General features: G+C 38.7%; 1 protein-coding gene across 5 annotated transcripts in view; it reads right to left on the minus strand.

The window, feature by feature from the left end:
• The window catches only part of MIPOL1 (mirror-image polydactyly 1), a 189,868-nt gene that overhangs the window by 35,738 nt on the left and 139,028 nt on the right, over nucleotides 1-15,102 (minus strand). For all 5 annotated transcript variants that reach the window (XM_039552714.1, XM_039552713.1, XM_039552716.1 and 2 more), the window contains one exon: nucleotides 13,943-14,037. In XM_039552714.1, coding sequence (XP_039408648.1) covers nucleotides 13,943-14,037 — 95 coding nt within the window. The remainder of the gene's footprint in view (nucleotides 1-13,942; nucleotides 14,038-15,102) is intronic.

A 15,102-nucleotide genomic window follows, 5' to 3' on the forward strand; every position in this document is an offset into this window, starting at 1 on the left:
ATTCTGTTTGCTCTCAAGACATTGTGAATCTGTTCTTTATAGGTTTTTTTTTCCCAGTCCCAGTCCCAGTCCTAGTCGCATTGAGCCCTAAAAACGTATCACTTTGATGAAAGCTTTGTGCATTTCCTTACTCTGAAGTTCTGACTCATTTAGGTGAGTAGGAGGCAGAATGGTAACAGAGATAAAATAACAGGACCACTTCAGAGCACACTTAAGTCACTGTGAAAACTCTCAAGTCCAAGGCAAATATATCTGTTCATAAGAACTCCAGAAATGGAGACATTAAGAGAAACAGGCATGTTCACTACATCCTGAGCTTTTTGTTAGACTTTTGTTTTGCCTGCTTTGTAGAAAATGAGCTCTTAGTTTTGTCTGAGGAAAAATATTAGTTCGCAGGAATCTGAAGAACAGAAACAAAATACTTATGTCTAGAGCTAGGGAAAATGTGACAGTTCACAAGTCATTTGTAAGAGCAGAGTAGATGACAGGATTTTTTAGATGGTGGACAAAAAGCTTTGGGACACACAAACCAGGTATTTTTCAACAAATGAAAACCAAAATCAGCTTACCAAACTAATCGGAACACAGAGTCTGATGTACTTTTATCAAAAACCAGTAACATCTTTCTTATGTCTGTGGTGAATAAAAGTCACTGGCTGTTCAGGTGCAGGCAAGCCTTCAGAGGGAGACTCTGGGAAAAAGAAATGGAGTATGACATTCTCCAAGTAAATATGGTGCGTGTGTGTGGGGAAGAACTTCAGTTGCCGGCCCCATCAAGTCCTGACAAAAGGAATGTGAGAGCTGTTCCCAAGGTGAAAGAAGACAGGCCGAACAATGTGGCTAATGGGATCACATTGAGCTAATGGGATCACCATGACTTGTTTTACTTCTGTTGGTGCATGTCAAAACTCTGATTTGTTTAAAAATACATTCTACAGCAACAGGCTAAATCTTGAGGCATTTTGGAGAGAATTTATGTATCTTCATGTTTTGAGCCTTGTGTAGAAAGAGTCTAACGGGTAAGAACACTTCAAATTCAGAAATTTGCAAATTGTGAGAGCACATTCTCTTCTGTCAGACAAAGAAAAAGAGAAACAGAAGGCTCAAACATGTTAGTGTCTTATTAAACAGGCATTTAATGCTGCTGCCCTCACAGAGACCTGCAGAGGTTACAGACACCTCACACTTGCACAAGCCCTCAGCTGCTATGTTTCACAAGTCAGGTATAGACAAGAGAATAAACGCAGCCACACTGTAGCACCCAACTAGACTATGGCACTTTTAGATCTGGCAAGTACTGACAACACTTGGGAATGCTGTAAGTAATATTACTGACATCTAAAAGCTTTGAAAACTTGCTTAATGCTCTTGATTATGGTATCCTGAAAGTATTCTAGAATTATTCTTGGTTAACACATAAGGATTTAAGAATAAAATTGTACAGGTCAAAATGATCCAGCTTTGGCACCTACAGTTAAACTATTGCTCCGGAAAATTACTGACTTTGCAAAGGGGCACTTGCAGGTCCCTTCCCAGTTCCCTACATGCAAACTCAGGTGTCTAAATTTACATATATGAGACTGAAAATTTTGGCCGCACTATTTAACAGGCAGATCTGCTGGGAGGTCTCTTGTAACCAGATTTTTTTAAAGCCTCATATTTATTGGACAGATACTGGCCCAATTCCAATCCACAAGTGCAAATCCAAAGAAACAGCTCAGAGCAAACCAGCAGCCTTATTAGCTTTTAAAGATTTCATTTTCAAGAACTCAAGACCCTTTATTGACTAATGAAAGGTTGGGTCCCCAAGCCCACAGACTGATGTTGCTTGGAACATATTTTAATCATTTTGGAGTGCTAGCAGCCATCTGTCTAAAGAGCTTTGATCACATAAATGCACTCTGAACTACAGCTCCTTCCGACTCCAAACCCTGTCCAAAAGCCAAAGGGAACCCGCAGGCATGGCAACTTTGAGACAATTCAAAGCCTTGCAACGTGATAAGGCTGCTTTTATTATTTAGCACATCATTAGATTTAATGACACCACAGATAAGAGATACACTAAAAAGATACCATTGTCATCGCCTATCTTGTAACAGCAACATCCAACTGTGACTTTGCTTTGTTTCTACGAAACACTTGTTACTCACTGTGCTATTTTAAAAGAATAATTAAATGAAACAAAAGGATTTCTTTTCCTGCTGCAAACATCAGAAATAGTAAAAGAAAGTACCCAACAAAAAATAATAATAAAAAATAGGACCTTTTTTTTAATACTTTCCTGTTTAGCTAAAAAAAAAAAAAAAAAGAAACAAAAGACAAGCAGAGTAATCCCAAATAATCTATTGCATTTTCAATTTCGACTACTGAATGTTGGGCAGATACTGCTTGCACATACAAACCTACTTTGACCAGCACTGAATACAAATTTACATTGAAAAGAGAAAGATCCTTTACAGTTAGAGCTCTTAACATTATAACATTTATGAACAAATTTTACACAATTCCCATTATTCCTACTCTTGAAAGAATTTGGCCACCTCAAAGCTTATTTTGGGGTGATCAGTATTTTTTGTCATGGTATCTCCTTAATGGAACAGACACATGCTATTAACTAAGAAAGCTTGGGAGCAATGACAGTGTCCAGCATGAAGAAAAATGACATAAATTACCAGAAAGAAATTGCTCTCAAAAATCAAAGCAGAAGCCCTAAGAGAGTGGTAAAAACTGCATAAAAATATCTCTCTTGATGACAGGAGAGACACAGTGGTGGATCCTGAGTGACAGAGCACAACTTTATTTGCTCCAAAAGTCAGCAACCTCTGTGAGTTCAACCCTGAGATTATAGTACTTGCAGGTTTCTCTTCATTCTGAGATCTCATCCTTGGCTCTCTTACTCAGGACATTAGCCACCAGTAACCAGATGAAACTTTTAGTATTGCATAGTATAATATTATATTTTTCAATTCACTAATTTTCATACTAAGTGTGGCTAGCTAGCAGTGTGAAGAAGGTAGAAAAAAAAAATAAACAAACCCTGCACTTCTTCGTCACTCCTGAAAACATTTTCAGGTGGCCATTCTGTAAAGCTGGTACAGCATAGATTAAGAGGAGACACAACCATAACATGAAATAGCTCAGATAGTGGAAGAGCTTCTCTAAACTCTTTGTTGTCAAAGAAAATACAACACTGATGATTCACTCAGCGCAACTCCCTCCATCTCCTTCCATGGCTTTTCCTTCCAAACTCAGTGCCAGAAAAGCTCCTCTGAAAGTGAGACAGCAGCTCTATACCACTGCTGACATGCCTTTCTTGGTGGTGTTAGGAAAAAAGACAAGTGGCTGTGTGCTAGTTCTCCTTCCTGTCATGACCTTGTAAACTGCTGCTTATAAAAGCAAACTATTACTAGTATGTTACATTTTATTCAAATATTTGAGAGACTCAGAATTGTGCAAATCCCAGCAGGCCCACTTATTCACTGGAAAACTGAGGCTGAAGCTTCCAAATTGGTCTCTACTCTCCTAAAAATGACAGCTTTCACACCTATGGTGGAAGAACTACCCATACCAGATGAGTAACACATCATTATGGAATGCAGGACACAGGTTAAAAGCCTTCAGCTTCCAAAACACAAGACCTCTATCACATTAGTTAGAAAAGCAGTTAGTGAATGGGGAGTTAAAATGGAATTTTTTTCCAGTAAAAGGTATCAGCATGACATGCATGAATCAATTTAATAAAAGCTCTAAGTTTAGACAGGAATTGAATAAAGAAAATACCTTACTCTCAACTCCTCTCTTTGTAAATACAACAGGTGGGCAGCCTTCTGTTTTGTGTTCTGTGACAGGCAGAGGACTTCTCCTGCCACCTGCATTATTAGATATTCCCTAACAGTTTTCCACTGACAGCAGTGTTAAGTGCAGAGTAAGAAAAGCAATGTTATGTCCAGCACTGGCTGAAAATTGCTCATGTAGAAAGTCTTCTCACCAACGACTTTTTTTATCGGGAAATGTAAATTCCAACACAAAAAAATATGTTGTCTTCCTGTGGCACATTTCTAAGTGAAAAATTTTCTTTCACCTTAATATTTTAAATTGAAATGCCATTTTGTTTCAGTTCTTCAGCTGAAGAGAACTGAACTGAAACACATCAAAGTAATGATTTTTCGAAATTATTGAATTGACATTTTAACATAAAAACATGTTCTGTGAAAAGCCAACAAAAAATGAAATGGCATTTTAAGTCCTCCTGACAATATTACTCTATTTCTAAATATCATATTAATAACAAAAGAATTCCCTTTCATACAATATTTATAAGGCATGCCAAATTCTTCTTTTACACTTTTAGATTTTCTTTCTAACTTCTCATGGGAAAATCTGTCTTCCAAATAGCTCTTATTACACACACGGTTTTCTGTGTTTCTTTAACTTGCTCTAGAGAGGACTGCTTCTTATTCTGTATCTGTTTTCCTTCTCTCATTTTAAAGCAAGAGTACCTGCATTTTCATAGTCTCTAAAGGTGTTATGCAAAAGGGTAAAACTTCTTACTCAGTTTATACAAATAAAGCAGCTGAAACAGAGTTTAGTGATGTGATTCATCTATATTCATCCAGCATTTCAACATTTCAATGGCAGAATCAGAATATGTAGCCTTTGGCCACACACCCTTTCTACCAGATAACAGGTATAATAATCTTGCATATGCTCTTTATAGATTCTCCAATTTTGATGTTGCATATCCTTACATTGCATAGAATAGACATTAACTTCAGTGATCTCATCATCCTCATTTTTACAAGTATTTCTACAGGAGTTTCATACTGGTTTCATACTTTGTATTGCTATCTACTCCAAACTACCAGTAGCAGTCAGTGGCTTGATTGCAGGTAGTTCTTCCAGAGACTTTAAACATTCCAAGAACTCAATTTTATTATGCTTTAACGACTTTGAAAAACAGTTCATAGACATCTCTAACTATGTGCTTGTTTCAAAAAGCATAGAACAAAAAGTTCCTAGACTTTTCAGCTCACTGAGAAACCAAGGCAGTCGTAACAGAAAATCACATAGAGCAGAGGTAAAAAAGAAGGTGAAGGAATCAGCCAGGCAAAGGACAGCTGTGAACAGAAAGCCAGCAGGGCCCTGTATACAGAGTCGTGAGACCATATCAGCATCCAGTGGCAAGGAATTCCTTTCTGTCAAGCAAATCGTTGCTCTTAGAGAAGAACAGAAACTCATGTGAAAAGGCCCATCCCAGCAAAAATGACAAAGTAAATGTTGTTTTAGTTCACATTACCCCACAACAGCAAATAAGTAGAGAAGAAGTCTGCTCAAGTCTGGTGCAATACAGTATAAGGACCTGTGGAGAACCTGTAGTTTAATGTACTTGGCACAAAAAGTGACCAGTAGGTCCTCAACTGATTTGAAAAACTTAAGAAACTTTGCCACTATAACACAGCCAATAGCAGAAGCAGTAGTGGAATTAGCATAGTACATGGTACAAATTAAAACTGCATCACAGAATGAATGTGTAAGGCACTTCAGTCCATATTCATGCTGCCTCCTCAGATCTGCTGCTTAGTGTTTCTATTGGCAAGGCACCTCTGAAGGCCAAGAGCCAGTCCCTGGAAACATTAGGCACGAAGACTTCGTAAAGTGTAGGTCAGACCAATCCACGTTTGAGACAACGGCAGCACAAGACAATTTGGGAGTACGGCATTCTGGTTGCAGGGATGGCGTGAGGTGGCTTGTTATTCCATCAGGTGCCTTGGATCTTTGACAGTTCAGCTCTTCCCCTCTCTCAAAGTTTTCATAAATCACTAAAGCTGAGTTGGAAATTTTTTTCCATGCTAGATTTTTCTTCCCAGTAGGATAGGAAAACTTTCAAAACCATGTCAGGGCAAAAAGTGAAACATTCAAAAGGTTTTTTTTTTTTTGTGTGTGTGTTTCTAAATGAATGAGAGACAGAGAAAGCTTAAAGAGCATGCTGATGGCTAAAATATTTCATTGGAAGGCAAAAATGGACACCCCTCAGCCCCCAACAGGTTCAGATTCTGCTTTGCCTTTTCATTGCCTGCCAAACTTCCACTGCAAACACCAAGCCTATGGTATACACTGGAGTTTCTCTCCACCACCCCTTTTCTTTGTAAATGGTCAAATACTACTTGGAGAATGGATGTGAATCTGGTCTGCCATGCTCCTAAGAAATTTTTCTATCCACTGATCTATTTACAAAGTCAGTCTCTCTGACTATACTATTGTTACATAGTTGAACAAATGCAGAAAGTGATACAATAATCAATTCCAAGCTGGAGAACAAGAAGTCTGGGAATGGGGTAGGGACAGGAGGATAATAAATTCACTAAAGTGTGAAATACACAAGGATAACAAGGGAGGGCTCTGCCTCTACAGCTCACCTGCACCAAGCCCCTGAGAAATACACCCATCTCAGTAGCACCAGTAAAACTTCATGCAGCTGCTTTGGCAATGCAGAGCAGCTCACTGATCAGTCTTCCCCCCCTTCTGCTGTCTGATCCAGTTCATGAAACAGCCCCCAAACCTTGGACTTTTATCTCCTGTAACACTAACAAGAGCTGTGATTGCACAAGCAATAAAGTGACAAAGGGAAAGAAGTCATAGGGAGACATAGGGGCTTACTAGTGGGAAAATGCTTATGAGACTACAGAGTGAGAAAGACCCACCTAAAATCCCAATTCTTTTGGGGCTGCAGCACCTCACTGGAAAGTGGCACAAAACAGAGGAGGAGAAGACTGAACACATAGATTCTAAATCCCAGGTCCAAATTACCAGGGTGTTCGCTCCCCTTTGCCCCCATAAATTGACTAAAAATTCACTGAAACCTCCATGGATTGCTGAGAGAAAATACGGTTTTAAGCAATCTGATTTAAAAGACAGCAGTGTTTCTCCGCCCTGATTTTCTACTAATTTTAACACTCAGTTCAGTAAACAAACAGAAAGATGGTCCCTGGCTTTTTCTTTGTTAAAACAAAAGACAAACAAAAACCTTAGTCTTCCCTTACAGAGTCATTTGCAGTTTGGCTGCATTGAACTGGAGTAGGTTAGGTTCCTCCAAAACATGTATTATACTGTCTGCCACTGCATATCCAAGTGCCTCATCTCTTCGGTATAAAAAAGAACCTCTCCTGTGCTTGTAAGTGGGAAATTTAATTAGCTCAAAGTTTATGTTTAATGTCAGGTGTCTGAAACTCTTTGATAAAATAGAAGTCACTGCTGCAAGGACAGAAAATAGTTAAAACACAACTGCTGTCTTCTCCATGATCTCCCCAAAACTACTCTGCAAAAAGAACAGTGACACCATTACCTGGTCATTCTTCTTAATGACTGTAATTACACCATGTTATGTTAAAGCAACTAGTACTGAAACAATGACGGCAACTGCCAGAACAGAAGCAAGGAGACAAGATGAAAAGAGCAGGAAAATGAGTCAACGGCCATAACTGAAAAAGTGAGATAAAAAGACAGGTATGAAAAGACCAGTTCTCTGAGGTAAACTGCTGGGACAGGTGCTCAAGGTAGTCTGCTATTGCTTTAGAGGAAGGACTGAGATCACCACTTTGCATTAGTGGTTGCAGCTTCATTAATCCCACTGTAAATGGGTTCGAGTTCATTTGGGCAGGGAAACTGGATGTTAGAGCAGCCCAATCTTCTGCTACATATCGTGTTCCCCTGAGGGAAATCTGGACTGAGAGAACTCTGAAAAAACCTGAGAGATGGCAGAACAAACAGGCTGAAATGTTTGAGCAGAGGTCAGTCAGAGTACAGAAGTCTGACTATTTAGGCAGTTGTATTCTGACTTGCTACTGCAGTGGCTGGGAAGATGAATATTGACTTGTTAGGTAGAATTAATTCATAGTTTTTAATAGCCCTTAAAACTGGAATGAAAGCTACATTCTAACAACAAGAATTACACCATTCTACATCCATACACAGAGTCCATGGAGCATGGTTGAAATGGCACCATCTGAGTATTATATTCCATAACATCAGCCATGAAACTATAGAATGGAAGTAAATTAAACACACACAACCGTATTCAAAGCTTGAATAGAAAAGTCTTTTTCTAGACTGGACTGGAAGTAATGGCTTACAAAATACCTCTCTTCATCTATTTCTCCTGTTATAGGGTGATTCAGCTCTGTAATTAAAATGAAAATTGAGTTTGTCCCTGTGCCTATAAGTCATTCACATGGGGAAATAATAAAAACCTTCTTGATTTTCTACTTTCACATCTATCGATCTCAGCTTTTAAAAGGATGAACTTCCATGTCATTTTACAAGAGACACTGCGGGAAAAATTTATAGACCTCCATAACACCAATTGTTATTTAGACCATTTCCTTGTGCCACTTAAACATGAATTTCAAGTATTCAAATTGAAGTATTGTAAGAATTGAAACTTGTAGATTTAAATTCTGTTTAATCTCTTCAATGGTTTTTAACTTATAAAGTGCTACAACTGGCTAGGGAGCAAGAAAACTGCTGGCACTGCTTACAGAGAAGCTACCTGTATTAACTGAAAATTTGAATCTAAAAATATTTTTTTCAGGTCATTGTACTTATTAGTACAAGGGGCCTTACCAAAGTTATTCTTCTATTTCATTGTTGAGAACCATCACATAACTGTAAAATAAGCCGTCTTTTTATCCCATGATCACCATAACTTACAGATTCCAATTACTTTGCAACATTATACTGCTTTTGACTGGGATACAGTAATTTCCTTCATAGCAGCTGGTATGGGGCTACATTTTGGGTTTGTGTTGAAAAAAAGTGTTGCTAACACATGAGTAGTGTTCACGCAGAGTCAAGCCCTTTTCTGCTTTTCACACCACTCCAGCACTGAGCAGGCTGGGGGTGCCCAAGAAGCTGGACAGAGACACAGCTGGAACAGCTGGCTCCAACTGACCAAAGGCATATCCCATACCATATGGTGTCACACTCAGCATATGAATCTAGGGGAAGAAGGAACCTGATTATAAAATTGGACAGATCACATAACTGAAAAATATGCAAATAAAAAACTTGTGATGATGTTCAAACAACAGAGGTATGTGAGAAAGAGTTAGTGGGATTAACACTCCCATGTACTTCACAACTGATTATTTGGATACAGCCTTCTTTGGTCACTGAGAATCTTATGATTTGCATTAATCTCTAGTTTAAAGAACACTGTGTTGAAACAATTATATTAGTAAGCTAGAAACTCGATGCTATTCCTAACTGTTATGCAAATTTTCATTTCTGATACGTATTTTTGAGTTAGTATCCAGAAAATTCAATTTTCTTTTTGAAACTTGACACAGAGACAACACAAGAAGAATAAACAGAAGCACAGAACTTGCCAAACTTTATTTGTAGCCAGCTTCTTCTCCCTTATGTATCTGAACCAGATTCTTCCTCCTTTTTAATTCCATTTCACTTCCCTGTCTCTTCTAAAGAAGAGTGAAATTGTTCTGGATTATGCTTTCTTTTCAGAAAGTCAAAATTCAGAGGGAAATCAATGTTTCATCATTAAATCAGCAAAAACTCAGTTTAATTTTGGTTTAGGCCATTCAGGCTTCCCAAGAAGCTCCAGTTTCAGTTAGGATTCACTTATCACTTCACCTGAAAAGAAGTGTGGTTTACAACACAGACTTCTTAGCTGAAGGAAAAAAATGAATGCCTTCAAACAGTAGCAGCTACCAGATCAGAGAACTGTAGAATAATCAGGTTGGAAGTGACCACTGACAGTCTCCAGTCCAACCAATCTCCTTCTCAAAGTGATATCAACATGAGATCACACCATGTTGCTCATGACATCAGCACGTTAGACACTGGAAATCTCCAAGGATGGAGATGGTAAAACCTCTCTGGCAACCTGTTCCAATGCTGGACAGCCCCTGTGGTGAATAAGTTTTCCCTTGTAACCTGTCTGAAACTCTCTTGTTTCAATTCAAGTCAGTTGTTTCTCACCCTGTTGTCATGGAGCACTGTGAAGAGGCCGCCCTTCTTGACAACCTCTACACAGACTCTGTCAGGCTGCCATTAAGTCTCCCTGGAGCCAACAAAGACAGGAATATCTTTTCTTTCCCAGGCTGTACAAGAGCAGTACCCTTGGTCTCTCTTTACTTTGCAAATGCTATGGCTTCCTGACCGTACCAGTTGCCCTCTGTCACACTTTTTCCAATTTATAGATGTCTTATTTTTACTGGGGACCCAAAACTGGATGAAGTATTCTAGATATCAAGATTCCTTCCTCTGGAGAAAATAAAAAGGGTTTTTTTTCTCCCTGAAGGTCTCCACTTGTTTCCCTCCTTCAAGTATGCCTGTGTGTACTTACTTCATACATACAGATATTCTGGACCTAAATATCTCTCCCCTGATTTTGGATAATAAAATGATACTTTGCTTTTCCTGGATTATACTAATGTTAGTGAAAGGCAGATTGGTATAAAAATACACATTTTAACGTTATTGTTTGCACATGTATGCATCCAAAATAGTTAATATATGCACACAGTCTTTACTTTTGTGACCAAATCCCTAAAATGTAATTGTGTGTTAAGGCACAAGTACAAGTGATGTAGGTATCACTGGTACACTTTAATGTGAACCTTGAGTTTTTTTGGTTTTCTTTGTTGTTGTGGGGTTTTTTGTTTTGTTTTGTTCTCTTTTGTTTGTTTTTGTTTTCTTAAATTTGCTTCTTCTAAGTTAAAGGACAATGTAGTTCCTGGTTCTGGCCAGGACAGAGTTAGTTTTTGCAGGGCGGGGGCACGGCTATGACCCAGAGGATATTCCATACCACCTCAAGTCATTTTCCAGTGGTGGGGAGAAGGGAATCTCTTCTGGGGAGAAGGGGTTCCTTCCCATCGGGGTAGTGTGGCTGTGGTTGGGTCGGGGTGAGAATTGTGCATGTGAATCACTCTCTCTCTTTTGTACGGTTTTGTTATTAATATTGTATTAATAAAACATTAATATTGTTACTGTTAGTTTTCTTGTCTCATTGCTGTTTCCAGTAAATTGTTCTTATCTCAGCCCCTGATCTTCACGTTTTGTGCCTCCAATTCTCCTTTCCATCCTGTTGCAGGGGAAGCAGGAGGGGGAAAGGGGGAGTGAGCAAGTGGCATGTGGTTTGGAGAGTCTCTGTGGGAGCACGAAATTGGGGAGTACCATTCCTAAACCACAACTCATAGAAATCTCAGTTAAAAAAAGGAGAAAAAGAATAAAGTATGAGAAAATGCTTTTTCTAAGGCCAGGGAAGACCTAAGAGCAAAAGGAGAAGAAGTCACCAAATGAGCCAAAATTCTTAAGCCTCTGCCATGCTGGCACCACACAGATGACAGAAAGTGTGAGAATCTGGCAAAGACATGAGAGAACAGTAGGTGAAGGGAGTGTGCACCCTGCATTGACACATTGCAGCTTTACAGTTCAGATGAAGATTGGAGCATGTGCAGAAGCCTACATTTTGCTCACTGGGGAATTCTGAAATCCAAAAAAGAGAAGTAACTCCAGGGAAATGGAGTGTTGAACAGCAAATCATATAGCTAACTCACTTGGATCAAAGCAGCAAACTTCCACCTCAGTCCAAAACGGACTGTCTAAAAACGCTCTCAGCGCTTATTCTAGGCTACCATAGCATGGCAAGCCCTATATGGAAATAAAAAAACCCAGGAGACATCCACACATGTGTCCCTTCCACATACAAAACAGAGTGCAAATTTTCATTCATTTGGGATGGCCTGGGAAATGCACTCTCTACCTTGTCATTTATAATTACTGTGGCCATCCCACCCTTGGCCTAATACAGTCCCCAAAGCTTTATGCATATGTGACATATATTCTTTTGTCTCATTTGGCATGTGTTCAAAGTACTGTCTCACTGTTGGATGACAAGGGCTGCAGACGTTCACGTAACTTAAAGGAAACTGGAACCAAAATGTTAAGAAGTTCATAAGAATCCTCATAATGGTGCAATTAATTTCTAATCAAGTCAAAAGATAGGCCCGAGACATCAAATGTTGATGCTTATGCACTTAGAGGAGTCCTTCTTTTTGCCTTTTACATCCCTTGCAGGTTCAGCTCCAGGTGGCCTCTGGCTTTTCAAGTCATGTCTTTGTATGCTTAAGACAGTGTTTCCATACAGAGAGGTTGTGGAGTCTCCATACAAAGACATTCAAAACCCCTCTGGATGTGGGCAACCAGGTCTCAGTGGCCCTGCTTGAGCAATGGTTGGACAAGATGACCTCCAGAGGTCCCTGCCAGTCACTCTGCGGACCCACTTCAGAACACATTAGCCTCTAGAACAGTGAGGTAGGTAGGAGATTAAATCTTCTACTTTAGATGTTATAACTTGTATAAATCAGGAGTGAAACAATAGTTCTTGCCCCAGGGGATAATCAGGTGAGCATTTCCACACGTTATGGATAGATTTTGCAAATACCACCAGCCAGCTTACAGTGAAACTTTGACTGTTCAAATTAAGAGCCTTAAGTTAATAACATGGTAGATGCTAATGTTGATTCCTGCAAGTCATTATTGTTAATATTTCTGAGATTTAAAGCATTCACACAAGTAAATGGCAGTTGCTGCCTACTATACCTGTTAAACATCATATGTTAGTGCAAACTTGATAGGCTATGCCAAAAATATAACTCAAAAATCAATTAAAAGCCTCCTACAATGTGCATAGACCAACACAAGAAAATGCTTATTTCTGAAATATCAATTAAAAAAAAATTCAGTTTTTAAATTATTCTACAAAACCCATTTAAATGAGTAATAAGAGCACCATAATAAATTATTTCTAGCTTGGTAAATCATACCATAATTTGTGCACATACTAAATGCTGACCAAATTCATTAAATGCAATAATCACAAATTGCTTGGGGTTTCTATTCACTATTAACAGGCTTTAAATAAATGCCTATGAGATTTAGGAACAAAAGTTGTTTTTGAAACTTCCCTCCAAGGTTTTAATAAACTTAATGAGAAGGGAAAACTCGAAAAACCTCTAGAAACCCGAGTATTTTTCACTTGTGAATGCTGAAACACTGAAAACATACACAGTTCTGCTACTGCAAATGCTTTTTAGACATAACTAACTAGTCCTTTTTATTTCCAATGAGTATAGTATTCACACTATATTTATTATTTACCTCTGTAGCCCACATCCCTCATCACAGACATTCAGCCTTCAGATTCACAATTTTCTGCTGTGTTGATGCCAGTTCTCCTGCCTTTAACCTGCCGGCAGCTCTATATCCCCTCTCACACAGGAGGTCAGGATGAAATGAGAGCTGTAACCCAACATCACTCCATAAAACAACCTAACTCCTTCACTGGACCACACAGAGCTTTTCCTTAGGGACTAAAACCCACTGATCCATGCAAATGTTCAGTGCAGCCCACCTAAATTAATGAGAATGGGTATTTCTCTCATTCTACATACTGCTACGTAGAATGCTACATAGGGAATTAAAAGGCACGTATACTGGGGTTGAAGATGAAAATAGTCTTTTAGAATTATAGATTTTATTATTTTAAAGTCTATATTGATTAAGTTAGGTATGCACAAACAGTCAGGGAAGAAACAAGCATTTATGTAAACTGGTTCTTTTGTCCACGTGTTTTTAAGTGATCACATTGCCACAGCACAGCTTTTTAGTGTGAAAATCAACTATCACCAACTTTTCCCTTCCCTTAGAAGAAACTAATACAAAATTCAGGCTAAAAGAAAGGGACTCCTATTTTAAAGAGATGGTTGGTGAGCAGCAAAGCAGAAATGCAGACTTTGATTCATTGATGTATTCACATTTTTCCAACAAATACCTATTTGATAAGGCAATTTCCTCACTCAGTCAGACATAGTACAGAAAATTTCCCCTATGAGTCACTCATTCATATTAGAATCAATCATTTTACCTGTAATAAACATGCAATGTTTGGATTTCTTCTTCTAGTTTCTTGCACTGTTGAAGAGCAGCTTCTTTTTCTTGTCGCAAAGCTATCAATTCTGCCTGTGAAATGATAAACAACCGATAACCAGTTTATTCAGAATATCCATTTTTTTTTTTAAATTTATCAATCTGTACAATCGTTTCAACCATTATAATTGAACATAGAGTTATACTGTTATGTAACATGGTGTTGTGGTTTAACCCCAGCCAGGAACTAAGTACCATGCAGCTGCTTGCTCACTTCCCCTTCCTCCCACTGATGGCATGGTGAGGAGAATCAGGAAAGAAAAGAAAATCAAACTTGTTGATTGAGATTTAATAGTTTAATAACAGTTTAATAATTGAAACAAAGTAAAAGATAATAATAATAATTATACTAATACTAATAATTGTAATAAAAAGGAGAGGGACAGAGGGAGATAAATCCCAAAACAGACAAGTGATGCACAATACAACTGTTCACCAGGTGCTGACTAATGCCAAGCCTGTCCCTGAGCCGTGATCACACCCTTTCCTGGTTACTCCCCCCATTTTATATACTGGGCGTGATGTTCTATCTCACAGAATGTCCCTTTGGCCACTTTGGTCAGTTGTCCTGACTATGCTCCCCCTCAACTTTCTGTGTTTCTCTTCACTGGCAGCACATGAGACACTGAAAGTCCTTGACTTGGGGCAAGCACCACTTAGCAACATCTAAAACATCAGTCATCAACATTATTTGCATACTGAATCTAAAACAGAGCACTGTACCAGCTACCAGAAAGAAAAGGAGCACTATCCCAGCCTATTTAATTCTTATGAAATATTCTTTCTTTTTCTAGAGCTGGAATTGCTTCTAGGTTTCTTTTCTCTAGCAGAATTATTTTTTAAATGGCTTCTCCCATGCATATAGTAAATTTTTTGAATAGCTAAGCTTAGAACTCTTCAGCTCAGCCAAATGGTTATCAGCAAACATATTTCATATGAAATATATGTGTTGCTACACTGCAAAACTGTTGACCAACATATAGAAAGTGAAGCAAGGCCCTTGGCCATGAACTACTGACCCATGACTCCTGGTCTGCACGTGGCTCCCTGGCTGTTAAGGGCAGTTCCCATGGCGGCAGCCCCTGGCTGATGTTAGCA

Source organism: Corvus cornix, chromosome 5, assembly GCF_000738735.6.
Source record: "Corvus cornix cornix isolate S_Up_H32 chromosome 5, ASM73873v5, whole genome shotgun sequence".
Lineage (NCBI taxonomy): Eukaryota > Metazoa > Chordata > Aves > Passeriformes > Corvidae > Corvus > Corvus cornix.